This window comes from Aulonocara stuartgranti, assembly GCF_965226115.1.
Source record: "Aulonocara stuartgranti genome assembly, chromosome: 11".
In the NCBI taxonomy this organism is placed as follows: Eukaryota; Metazoa; Chordata; class Actinopteri; order Cichliformes; family Cichlidae; genus Aulonocara; species Aulonocara stuartgranti.
In genome coordinates this window covers 12,177,109-12,189,818 of record NC_138947.1, presented here as the reverse complement: position 1 = coordinate 12,189,818, position 12,710 = coordinate 12,177,109, and the positions used below count along the sequence as shown (strand labels likewise).

The following is a 12,710-nucleotide window of genomic DNA, read 5'->3' as shown; positions in this document are numbered from 1 at the left end:
GGCACGGAAGGAAGGGAAAGAGACGGAACACAAGGTGTGAATAGAGCGCTCGGGATCCTAACAGATATCCCATGCACAGCCATCACGTCTGTAAAGGAAAGAAAAATAGAGCATGCATGGAGCAAACATCACCTCAGACTAAACCTTCACAGTGCAAATTAAACACACCGTGACTCTGGAGACACGGTGAACATTTGACATAAAAAAAAAACAGCACAGTGAACATATTCATGCACTCCCGTGATGAAGACATTTGGCGTGTTCAAGAGTGTTCGGGTCACAGGAGTGCACTGTTAGCCTTTGTTCTGCTGGGATGTGTGTTTAAGATTCAGAGCTTGTGATCTTTGTCCGGGCCCATGCTGAGCCCTGACGGGGGGGAAAGCGAGCGAGGCATCAAGGCACCAACACAGGCTCCTAATGGATGATGCCGATAACAGATTTCAGCTTTAATTGTTGTGGGATTTAAATAATTTATTGAGCAGACAAAGACGCAAACTCAGCCTCACCCCCATCCCCCACACCGACACACTCTTATGTAGAGAGATCCCCCACCCGCCCACACCCCGCCCCTGCTTAAGATGAGCGCGCATGTATAAATGTGTAACTGAGAGCTACGTCTTTATGTGCCATCAAACAGATAATGTGACAGAAATAAACTGTTTACATGCGGTAGCCTTCTGCTGCAAATCCGCAACGTAAATGATGATCAGGGAAATGTGGTTTGTAAAAATGAGGCTTAGGATGTCGTTGCCAGGAACACAAACAGATCCATTTAAGACCTTTAATCTATTACTTTTAGTTTGTTAAGTAGTCTAAATCATGCACCTATTCACACAAAATCAGCCAAATCATGCACCTTGTATTATGTACCCCGCCCCCTCCTTCTTGTTGCCAGAACATCAGATCCAGTGGGGTGGTTTGCAGTGCCTGAATGTTGGATGTTGGCATCAGATTTTCTGGGTTGTGTTTGTCAGGCGTCCACCAGCACATCCCGCAGATGCTTGAACAAATGGGGGGATCTGGGATTTTACAGGCTGAGTCACTGCTTTTTCCTCTTTGTCATGTTCCTTTTGCTGTTCCTGATATTTTGGGGGGATGTAAAGGGAAAATCCACCCCTCTCTCCCTCTGGAGGAGAGTGCAGTTGCCATGACGAGGTGTGCTTGATCGGCATCAATGTTCCAGCCTAAGATCAACATGCATCCAGGGAAACGCTGCATTATAACGAGATGATCAATCACCTGTCACTTTTAATAACGTGGCTCGTTGCCATATTTGTGCTGTGTCTGGCACGTGAGAGTATCTGTGCAGTCCAGATGTGCGCCTGCAACAGGGACAGTACAAACAGGCAACCACAGCTTTCGCTCATTTTCTGTCTCATTCAGCGTCTGCCTCTCAGCTCATTGCTTTTATAAATAGTCTGCTTATCCTCAGCTGTAATTGAAGAGAGTCTTCTTGGCCCTGCTGCCGCAGCAACATCTGTCTAAGAGCTGGCGTACAGCTGTCAATCAGCCCTGGAGGAGATTTTGGAGGCAGAGCCACAGACGCTTCGCTTACAGCCCACGGTGTTTCATAGCCAACCTAGAACAGCCATTTACATAGCAATCACATCTCCCTCTACATTTTAATGTCAGCCAACCCCCCGCTCCATCAAACACTCACACACACTGAACCAGTGGAAACATAAGAGCACTGATGCAGCTTCAGTTGGGAAATTGTTGTTCTAAAAAGGCTTATTCAACTTCATTAAATGGCCCTTTGCAAAGGTAAAAAGTGACTGAAGCAGCGAGAAGCAATGAGTCCATCACATCAAAACTTCAGCCTTCCTTTAAAGCATTTTTGTTGTGAGTTGCTCTGGGCAAAGACATCTGCTGTGGCAACCCCGTCCAATCTCCTGAGGTGAGCCATGCACGCACACATAAACGAAGTTTCTGCGTGGTCTAAAATTCCTCTCACGATCTGTGTCGCCGAGCACTGCGGTGGCGCTGGGATGAAAAAGAGCACTAAAAGGCTTGATTGGCAGGACTAATGTTTGTGCGTGTGAGCGAGTGGATTGGCAGAAGTGTTGGGGTACCAGGCTTTTCACTGCTTTCACACAGGCTTTTCAAAAGGACCTTCTTAATAAACTCAACACCCAAAAACACACAAACACAATAAGATGCTGAAAAACAGCAAATTTAACCACATATAGCGACACAGCGACACATAAGCATACAGGCACTGCTGTCATCAAATGGACTCCATGTATGGATTTGACATTTAACCCAGTAATAAAAGGACACATAAGGACACACAAAGGACGGCATATGTGCTGTGTCAGGCGTCTGTAATGAGCATGGGGGGAGTGCTGAGGAAGGATAAGTGCACAAGAGAAAGCATGAGGGGGAGGCAGGGAGATGGAAAGGTGCGTAAGAGAAATAAAGATGTGAAAAGGCAAAAGAAAAAGAAGAAAAAACTGAGGAGGGGTTGTTCTCTTTGGGGAAAGCTGCAGCTGCTTTCACCTGCCCACCACTCCCCACCCCTGTCTCCCACTGAGGCCTCATTACAGGTCTCCAGGCTATAATTCATTCACTCTCCAATCACTTATCAGGCTTGTAGTTCCACCAGCAGACTCCCTGGGACCCCTGCTCTTATTGCAGAGGGAATACTGATGCTCACAAACAAGAGCCGCCCCGGACTGCCAAGACTGAAATTCCTTTTAACCCATGTAAGAAATGAGAGGGGGGGGATGTCTTTATCCACATTAGCCTGTGATATTTATTCCAATGCATGTACTAATATATATTTCAAAATGCATAATTCTGCCCTATTTGAAAACTTTAAAGAAAAAGAAAAGGCAAAGTAAAGTTTTCATGCAAATCTGTAAGTTTCTTTTTAAACCAGTTAAAAAAACAGTTACATAACTTCCTTGGTAGAGGTAATAAACAAGGATGGAAAGCTATACAGTATTCCTACTTTCTTGGCATCATTGCGCACTTAGGTCTATAGCACGCAACATACAGGACAACCAGAGCTGACTCCTGAATTATGCAGAGACTGGGGATTTTGCAGGAACTAAGGAGAACATGCAAAGCTCTATCTGTGACAGCACGTACATGGCTAGTGAACACCATGTCATGTAGAGAGAGGATAATGGAGACAAAGAGACTTTGGAGACCTGCACACTTGGGACTGAGTAGTAATAACTACTAAGGTATATCCCCCCAAAAATGTGTATCAATTTAATACACCCTGTGATTTTATGTGTTTGCATTTCTGTCTGTATTTGGTGGTAATGTTGGTCTCCATCTACACATCGGATTTTGTAGGCTGGTAAATTTTGTTAAGCAGTTCATCTCCTGACAGTAAACCGCACTTCAGCGTGAAAGAATAAAATGGGTAAGCTATCTGAGACAATAGTCTTTGGTGAGGTATTAGTATCTTTTCCTGCTGGGAGAACAACAGTCTACCTCCTGTTTCTGTCTTCAACAAGAGCCGGCTCCAGGAGCTCTCTTTGTCTTCACTAATCCTCCACACTGAGTGAGATGGCCCAGCATAGGAGAGGGGGAATGAAAGGGTGGGAGAGGCAGGCTGGGGGATAAATAATGTGAATATGGGGAGAAAGGATGATAAACCAAGAGGATGCTTGGGTATCTGCAACACAAGCCCTGTCCTTTAAATGGCAGCTTAGCATAGACACGATAGCGTCAGCTGGTCAATCGGCCTGCCAATTCAGTCCAGACTGATAAATTCCAACAATTACCGGACGCCTTACTGTGATATGCTGTGATATTACAGCCATTCATCTTCCCAAAAGCATGAACCCTAATGATGAATGGAGCTGACATTTACTCTTTTTATACTAAACGAAAAATAACTGCATAAGTCAAACTGACTCAGAACCAAGTAAACCTTCAATACAAGGACTGCTACCACTCACGCTGACTTTGTATGAGAAAAACATCCAAATGTCCACCCTGAATAGAAGAATTTATTACAGCAACCAAAACCACTGCTTTAAAGCACAACAGAGAAAACAAGTATTGCTTTCCAAAGACTCAATCTTCCTCACTCTTCTCACAAATTTGCACAGAAGCTCTGAAGGACTTCCAAACTGCCTCACCTTCCTCGGCCGCAGCACGCATTACTATTATGTACATCCCCGATGCTATTTGTTCTCCTACATTAATCCCGCTCACCTCCAAGCACAGATGCTCGCCGCCTCATAGCCAGAACAGACTGTAAATACACAGTCCTGGATGTGCCAATGAGCCTCTTAGCAAACACAATCTGTAATATACTACCTGTGAGCACTATATTAGCTCATACACACATACACACACACACAAACATAATCCCCAATGTGATAGCTAAAGCTATGAGCTTAAGTGCTTGCATGTGAGAGAGAGAGAGAGAGAGAGAGAGGTTTGACAAGGATCACAGTGAGGAGCTCTGCCTGAGGCGAGAGGAGAGGAGAGGAGGTTTTTTTTTTATGAAACTCCTTTCAAGTACCTATCTCTATCATGCGTGCTCTCCGTATCTCTCCCCATCTCCTGCACTTACTCAACCCACCCACAAACTCAAGGGTGCATGAAGGACACCCTCATACCTCCCTCTGTCCTTTTACCTCTTTCCAAACTCCCTTTGCTTCTTTCTTTGTCTCTCTCTCTCTCACACACACACACACACCCCTCTCAGTGTTTTTCTCATTAACTTTGCCGTAAATCTGATCACGCCTCTCTGTAATAAATTACAGAGCCCGGGAATAGAAAAGGGGAAACCAGGATGGAGGTGGAAAAGGAGAAAAGCTGGTTGTAGCAACATCGGGATGGAGAGATCTGATTTGTGGCTGGATGATAGACTATTCTGGAACGGGACATGAGAGATCATTAAATTATACAAATATGAAGATGTAAGGATGAGCAATAATTGCATACATGCAGGCACATGCACAGCACAGAGACACAGAGCAATAATTCCCAAGCTACTCGATGCCTACTCACATTTTAGGGATCAAGTGGCAAATGCCACAAAATCCACTGAAAGTCACGCAAAGTCTCAATGGCACTTTGATGCACTTATTTGTTCTCTGAGTGAACAAGAGATCATTGTCAGGTAAAAAAAAATACTCTGAGACCCACCAGCTACTCCCACTGAGCTTCTCCAGCATAAGTAGGAAGGAGATATTTTAAAAGTTTAGAGTTCTAGAAGAAAAATCAGACACTGTTAGATAACTGGCATTTTAAAATGCTGCCAAAACTTAGATGGGCAAATCTTCCAGCTGAATCATCAATACAAAGAACAACATTTTAGGAAAATATCTCTCTTTAGTATGGAAAAAAGGTAAAAACTTCATGTTTTGTTCATTTACAGCTACTCTGAGTGACTGAGGCCCAGGAGTAACTACCTTGCCATGTTTTGCCACTCAGTTAAAAAGTTAAATCAATAATAAGTTTGGAAAATTCTACCTCAGTTATACCCGGTGGAGTTTTGAACCATTAATAACATTGGAGGAGAGTTTTAATTAGTTTTGTCTCCATCGTGGACATCCTGGACTTCCAGGTCACGAGGAGGGGGGGGACATTTGCACTAGCGATGTTACCAGAACAGATACTTATGATGCCTTCCAGGATCTTTCTATGTCAAAATGATGAAAACAAGACTATCTACCTACTCTATCTAACAAAGAAAACAACATGAAGAAGACGGCAAAGAACATGCACCTGCCAACACAGCCCTGCTCCAACACATCAATAACAAAGGCAGGACTTTCTTACTGATGCTATCATGGTTTTCAGACAAGGGAGGAAATACTTTCAATTCAGTGACACACAAAAAAGACAGCGCCTAAAGAATTTAAGGTGTGTGAATTTAAACTCAAAATCACACAGCATTCAAAACAATATCGTTCTAGGGTTATCCTGAAATATACTTTACCATTTTGTTTGACACAGCTGTGGTGAAATCAGCTTTGCTCAATCAGCTAAGCTAATGTTGTGTTAGCTTAAGCTAGCATAATGTAACTAATGTTATACCTTACAGTAACTCCAGCAGGCTACTCGGCAACCAACGTCACTTATACAAAATATTTTGTGTTTTAACAACAACAACCTGCCATCTCTCTGTTAGTGACTTAAAACAAACTTTTGCACGGGATAATCATTTCGTTTTGTTAGCTTTGGTATTTTATTCTTGACCACCAGTTTAGCTCACTGGGTGGAGTAGGTGGCACATATATCGAGGCAGTTTACTGTGCATCTTCCCTCTGATCTTGCTCTCAGTTTTCCTTTCTTCTCCAAGCTAAAAATATATATTAAAAACATTCGCAAAAGAGTTGTAAAGAAATGTATGAGATATAATTTTTAAAAAGTTAGCTTGTTTGAACTTGGCTGAGCTCCCCTTCAAGAGGATCTTCTCAGATAAATCTAGACCACCTTCAGAGCTGTGGTTATTTTTAGAAGGCTCTGTGGTTGTCTCATTATGAGCACTTACTCTGTCCCTGTGATTTCAACAAGCTCCTAAAACATGCGCAGACCTTAGCTCACCACTCACCCTGCTCATCGGATTTACTTCACTGGGACCTTTTCTTCTTTTCTTAAAAAATCAAACTGAAGGATCACAGTTATTTATGCATTATTATTATTACTATTTATCTCCTCATATACAAGGTCTTGAATAATCAGGCCCCATTTGATCTGACCTCACAGCATCATATTTCCCCAATAAAGCATTTTGTTCCCAGACTGTAGGCTTACTTGTGGTTTCAAGGGTTATTAAAAGTAGAATTGGAGGCAAAGCCTTCAGCTTTCAAGCTCCCAGTTTGGATTCAGGAGATAGACACGCTCTCTAATTATAAGATCAGGGTTGAAACTTTCCTTTTTGATAAAGCATATAGTTTGGGTTGGCTCAGGTGATCCTGAATTCTCCCTTAGTTATGCTGGAATAGGCGCAGGCTGCTGGGGGCTTCCCATGACGCACTGAGTGTTTCTTCATCACTCAACATCACTCACTGCAACTATATTTAATCATTAGTTAGTAATCTCTGGCTCTCTTCCAGTATGCCTTCTGTCCTTGCATCTGTTGCCAAGTCCTTGCTTATAGGGAGTCATCTGATCGTTGGGGTTCTCTCTGTATTACTGCTGGGTCTTTAACTTACAATATAAATCACTTTGCATCTAATATCACGGCAAAGTCCCAAATCTCTTTCACAGGACAGACCGCGCCAAAGTACAACAGAGATTCAGCACATACTACAAAGGCACAAGTGCTGACACCTGTAACTTATGATCAAACCTCTTATCATCACAACAAAAGGATGCAAGAATGCATGATTGGAATTATTTGCAAAAACAGATTTGCAAAAATGTGTGAAAGAAACAGCATTCAACACATTTGTCAAGCCTCGATTAAATTTATTTGCAAAAAATAAAAGATAGCAAACTGGTTTGTTCAGGTTTATTGGCTAATAATCTCCCTCACATCGGCACAGAAGACACCTGGGGCCAGAGGTATGTGGGCGCAATCCCCAAATAGCGCTCATAGGTGTGTGTACAAACATTGTGCTGTTGTCTAAACACAGGCGCAGTGAGTTTATTTCAATATCAAGTGCAAAAATGTGAAAAAAAACATCCTTTATTTGGCATTAAAATTTCCATAAATAACAGTAAATTGTTGCAAACATTAATAAATCATTCTGCTTAAGTTTAAATATCAAATTTAGTATTCAATTTAAAATCACCAACAAAAGTGGGTGAAAGCACGTCATGTACCTTTCTCTCTTTGTATTATTCTTCCTAATTTTCCCCCTTTTAAGTATTGATCCTCTCTCATTCTGTCTGAGCACCACTCCTTTCAATCCTTTTTAGTTATCTCTCATTAAGACCGCACTTTACGTGCCTCTTCTGCACCTGAGACCCAGCGAGACGATACACACAAAGACTCTGCAGCTTTTAAGAGTTCATGTCTTATTGCTCTTCACACACACAATCCTGCTGATGTACAGATGCACCAACGTGTAGTCACTCATTCATCAAACCACTGAACCATGGGATGTTTGGTTAGCTCCCTGCCTAACACATTTATCTGGAAGGACTCTGTGGTTATACTGGAGCACTGTTGCCTCCAGCCCGCCCCCTCCCCACCAACACTGCTCTCCCTGGTGCACGCTGCCTTCACACAGATGAATAATGCATTTAGCACTGCCTGTAATTGACCTCTCGCATTAGCATAAAGAATTTGTCTGAATGCAGAAAAAGCAGACTTGACACAGTTGTAGAAATAACAAAACTGAGTGTCTGTCAGTGTCAACAAAGAGCAGGAGAAGCCCTCGGCTCTTGAAGCTGCTGCAGCCGCTTATTTCATAACACAGGCGAGGTTACGAAACACTCCAGTCCCAGCTGGATGTACGAAGCTCTCCTCTCCTGTCTGCACTCACATATTTTCATACGTACATATTCTGCATGCTGCACGAATACTAAATGATTCAGATATGTTCAGTGTCTTCAGCTTTTCTCTATTTTTGTCACACAAACATAAACACACAGTAACCATACACACTAGCACAGCCAGGCTGGTATTGGCTGCTGGTAGTCATACACTATGATTTGTTGATGATACAGTAATTATAATGTTTGATATCAGAAAAACATGATGGGAAGTGTCTACAATTTTAGAACACAATCAGGTAGGAAGATGACTTTATATTTATTTATGCAGTCATAATGTCATCATATACTGCCGGTTTATTCATAATCTTCTTCATTAGGAATACCATCGCTTTATGGGTCACTACACCAGATCATCCATCTCCACTTCACCGCATCCCTATCCCTCCTCTGTCACTGCAACCCTCTGCATGTCCTCCTTCGCTACATCTATGAGTCACTTCTCTCACCTGTGCACTTTCATCCTAAAACTCCATCCACACTTTTCTCTTCCTTTATCTTCAGCCAACACTACAACAATTTCCACCTGCACCCTGCTGGCCCCTGATCGATCTAGTTGGGAAATCTCATTCTGGTTGATCCTGACGCAACCCTCCCCATTTGATCCCTGGCTGCCAAAATGCTTCCTTGGGCAAGATACTGAAGCCCAGATTGCTCCTGATGCGTTCATGAGTGTAAATGCATCTGAATGTTACTTAGAAAGCACTTAAACATTAAAAAAGTGCTTGTTTGAATTTGTGTAAACGGCGGAATAAGATACGCTGTCTGAAGCAGCACTCAGATAGAGTAGAAAAGCGCTGTATAAGTAGGTTTATCATTTCCAAATTACATCTTCTCCATCTGCATATTGTTTTTCTTTACATTTCCAAAGCCAGAACCAGATTTTGCCTAACCCGAGTGCTTAAAAGTTAGTAAAAACAATCCTGAGGGTGGGCAATTCATTTTCCCAAAGGGGCCATATGAGAAACTGGTACTGTTGTGGAGAGCGTCACCAACAAGTTTATAAAGAGATCAAACTAATATCAAGCAGAACTGAGTTCAGCTTCTTGGTGTGGCCCTCCACAACAGTCCCAGGGCCTCATGTAGACCCCTGGGAAAATCAATTACCCACCCCTGATTTTTTTTTTTTCACCTCCATACCTGCAACACTGTGTAATAAGACTTTTCTTGCAGGTGTGTAACCCCCTTGCTGGCAAAATGTTTCCACAGACATACACATAAACATCTGCTAATGTGCTGAAAACCACCTTTGTGGAGAAACTGCAGTACTGCAGGTTTGTTTCCCGGACCACATTTTACCACATTTTCCGCGATGCGTCAGACACACACACTAACATGCTAACATAGTGTCATATTTTAATTCTGCCAACTTATTCATCAATAAATACATTTATTGGGGGGGAGGGGTGGGGGATTTAATCTCTAAAGAGTTTATTTTGTTGCATACATTTGCCAACTTGTGATACATGTCCATGAATAATGTTAGATTTATAGTTGTCGTAAAAATGAATGACACAAAATAACCAAACATCAAACTTTATACTGTAGCTGCTGGACTAAAACAGAGTCGGTGTATGTGTCGGGGTCATGCGTAGAAGTGTAAACATATATCACTTAAATGTTTTCCCTTCTTCACGTGATGGACGACGAAAGAAGCCGTCTTGTGCACACTCCCCTTTTAATGTTATAGCGACATCTATTATTCAGCAAGAGCAGGTGGGAGGGGTGGGGTAAGAGGTAGCAGGGGTAGGGCTGTGTGGAGAGTGGGTGTGGGGCAATCAAGGGTGACGATTTTTGTGTGTGTGTGTGTGTGTGTGTGTGTGTGTGTGTGTGTGTGTGTGTGTGTGTGTGTGTGTGTGTGTGTGTGTTGGAAATGAGGATGATTGAAAAAAGAGAGACAACCCCCAACCCTTTTCACATTTTCAGCTTACTCTTGTCCTATGAATGGAAAATTGCAGGCAGTTGCTGAGATGCAGGACTGGAGGAAGACAAAGACAGAGAAAGGGTATAAAGACCTCATGACCCACCAACCCCCCTCCTGACTTCCTCTCTATACACTGCCACAGTTCAGATGGGTGGCTCGTGTCAATACGGCATGTTACTGATGAAAGCATCAAAGACTAAAGCACACACAATTATGTATTTAGTTCATGTGAGCACAGAAGAGAGGGGCATTTCTTCTCTAAACAAAATGTCTAGATCCAGGTTCTGTGACACGAAACACATTTTCAAGCCTTTTTGCAGAGTGCACAATGGGATCCCGGTCGTGATTACGAACACGATCAATGCACGACAGGATAGATCTGAAAACATACCACTCAGCCACAACAACATCGCTCACTTTATATAGTGTTGGTCTCTATCATTAAAAACAAAACAAACAAAAAAATACAGCCCACCAGAGGACGGACACGGGTCTGCTGTAGGGTGTAACACCGGGATGTGGGTTGCGTTTTGGGTCTGGAGGGTTGTCAGGAGGAGTCTCTGTGGATCAGTCTTTGTTTCGGCCGATTCCACAAATGGACATCTCGCCTGGGATGTTGAGAGTTTGAAGCCTGCTCTGCGTCTTGCACTCTCAGAGGTGCTGGCTGAGACTGCTACCATCAGTGAGCATCACTGCTATGAGGTGGGGTGAGCACTTGATCATGTTTAGATGGTTGGTGTGACCCAAAAGAACATTGTATTGTAACAAGATGAAGGTTATTATTGTTGTGGTTGATCAGTGTATACTGTGTGTGTAATAAAACTGAGGTGAAAACATCATCTGGTATTTATCAGTGATGTGATGGATGTAGGCAGAAAGTCAGGGGATCACCAAAAGCAAGGGAGAGGATCACAAATGTCATGAATCTAGAATTTGTCGGGACATTAAACTAAAGATAAAAGCGACACAGTCACCTACAGAGCAACTCATCTCACATGGCATCTCCAATCATGCTTTTTTCCATCTGACATTAAGAGGACTAGACTAAAAAAAAATACATATAGTATCCAACATGTGTCTAAAAAGCATAAGGCATATGATTTTATAACAAAACACCCACGCTCCTCTATTATTCACAGTCTATCAGCAAAGCATTAACTCCAGGCACAGAAAGAAAAACGATGATAATAACATGTAATGTAGCACTTGACACAGTCGACAGTGAAAACTGGGGGAAAAAAAAAAATCCCACCACTCTTGATTGCTCATGGCAACAGCTAAACACAGAAAAATGCACAGCACTCATTGATCAAACTGAGAGAACGAGGCTTTGTTACAGGGAGCCAAAAACCAGTGTTGGCTCATTCAGCTAAAAATGCTCCCACTCCTGCACCCACTCACATATCAACTGGGTTTATTCTGTCTGGGATGAAAGCTATCTGTAAACAAAATCAGTGTGGCTGTCATGCAGGGGATCAGTTCACAGAGGAGTGACAGTAGACAGGAGGGAGACGAGAGTTGGAAGAGGAGGTCTCAGGTGAGACGGAGGGAAACTGAAGCTCTTCTTTCATGAATGAAGACAGCTGGCACTGGGACAAAGATGCAAACATGCATAGCAACAACTTATTTCTTGTTCCATCAACAGCTTAAAAACTCAAAGATATTCAATTGAAATAAAATTCTTAATCGTCAACAAGAATTTAAAATTTTTACAAATCAATTATCGATTAAGTGTCCTCACTGTTCTTTTTAAAATAACGTTATCATAAAAAATCATCATGAATTAAAAAAATTTGATGTTAAGAGTTTGCAAAAGTTCACCTTCACAAAGCAGGAAATTCAAATAGGAAATGTTAAATGTTTTTATTCCGAACGTGATTAAAGGAATTAACCTATTATCAGTTAATTTATATTTTTAATACATTCTAATATGTTCCCTAAAAAATCATTTCATTTCTGTCGAAGGATAAAAAAAGACAGCGTGATGCTCGATCGTACTGATCTCAGTCTCTTACTATTATTGGGTGTAACAGATCTGGAACAGCTGCACACAGCTGTACGGCTCTCTGTGTGGATCAGCCAGTTATCTCCGTACAGGAAGTCTGGATCGGCTCTCCGAGGTTCAGATTCTAAGGGGCATACCCCAACAGGCAATGCAGAACCTGATTGAAGGTGAGGGTGAGGAGACTCGCCTACCTCTAACTGGCTGCATCCAAATAATTTATCCTGCTAATAATGTGAACTCCCTTCTTCCAATGTTGCTCTCAGCCCTAGAGGCCCTGAACCTTCCTAAACACCCCTCTTTTATATTCATTTATCCATATGCGTACTTTTTTATAGCACTCCATGTTAATCTAATCATAAG

At 42.3% G+C, this 12,710-nt stretch overlaps 1 protein-coding gene across 5 annotated transcripts in view; it reads right to left on the bottom strand.

Moving 5' to 3' along the window:
- Positions 1 to 12,710, bottom strand: part of adam22 (ADAM metallopeptidase domain 22) — a 68,402-nt gene that overhangs the window by 50,084 nt on the left and 5,608 nt on the right. Inside the window, exon 1 of one of the 5 annotated variants that reach the window (XM_082550752.1) lies at positions 5,915 to 5,960. The exons of 2 other annotated variants lie outside the window; for them this stretch is intronic. Coding sequence is in view for 1 of the 3 variants with exons in the window: in XM_082550750.1 (XP_082406876.1) it covers positions 5,119 to 5,147 (29 nt within the window). In the remaining 2 variants the exon portion in view is untranslated. Of the gene's footprint in view, positions 1 to 4,176; positions 4,347 to 5,118; positions 5,163 to 5,914; positions 5,961 to 12,710 lie in introns of those variants that run through there. 2 more of the 5 variants (XM_082550750.1, XM_082550751.1) reach the window with 2 other exon arrangements.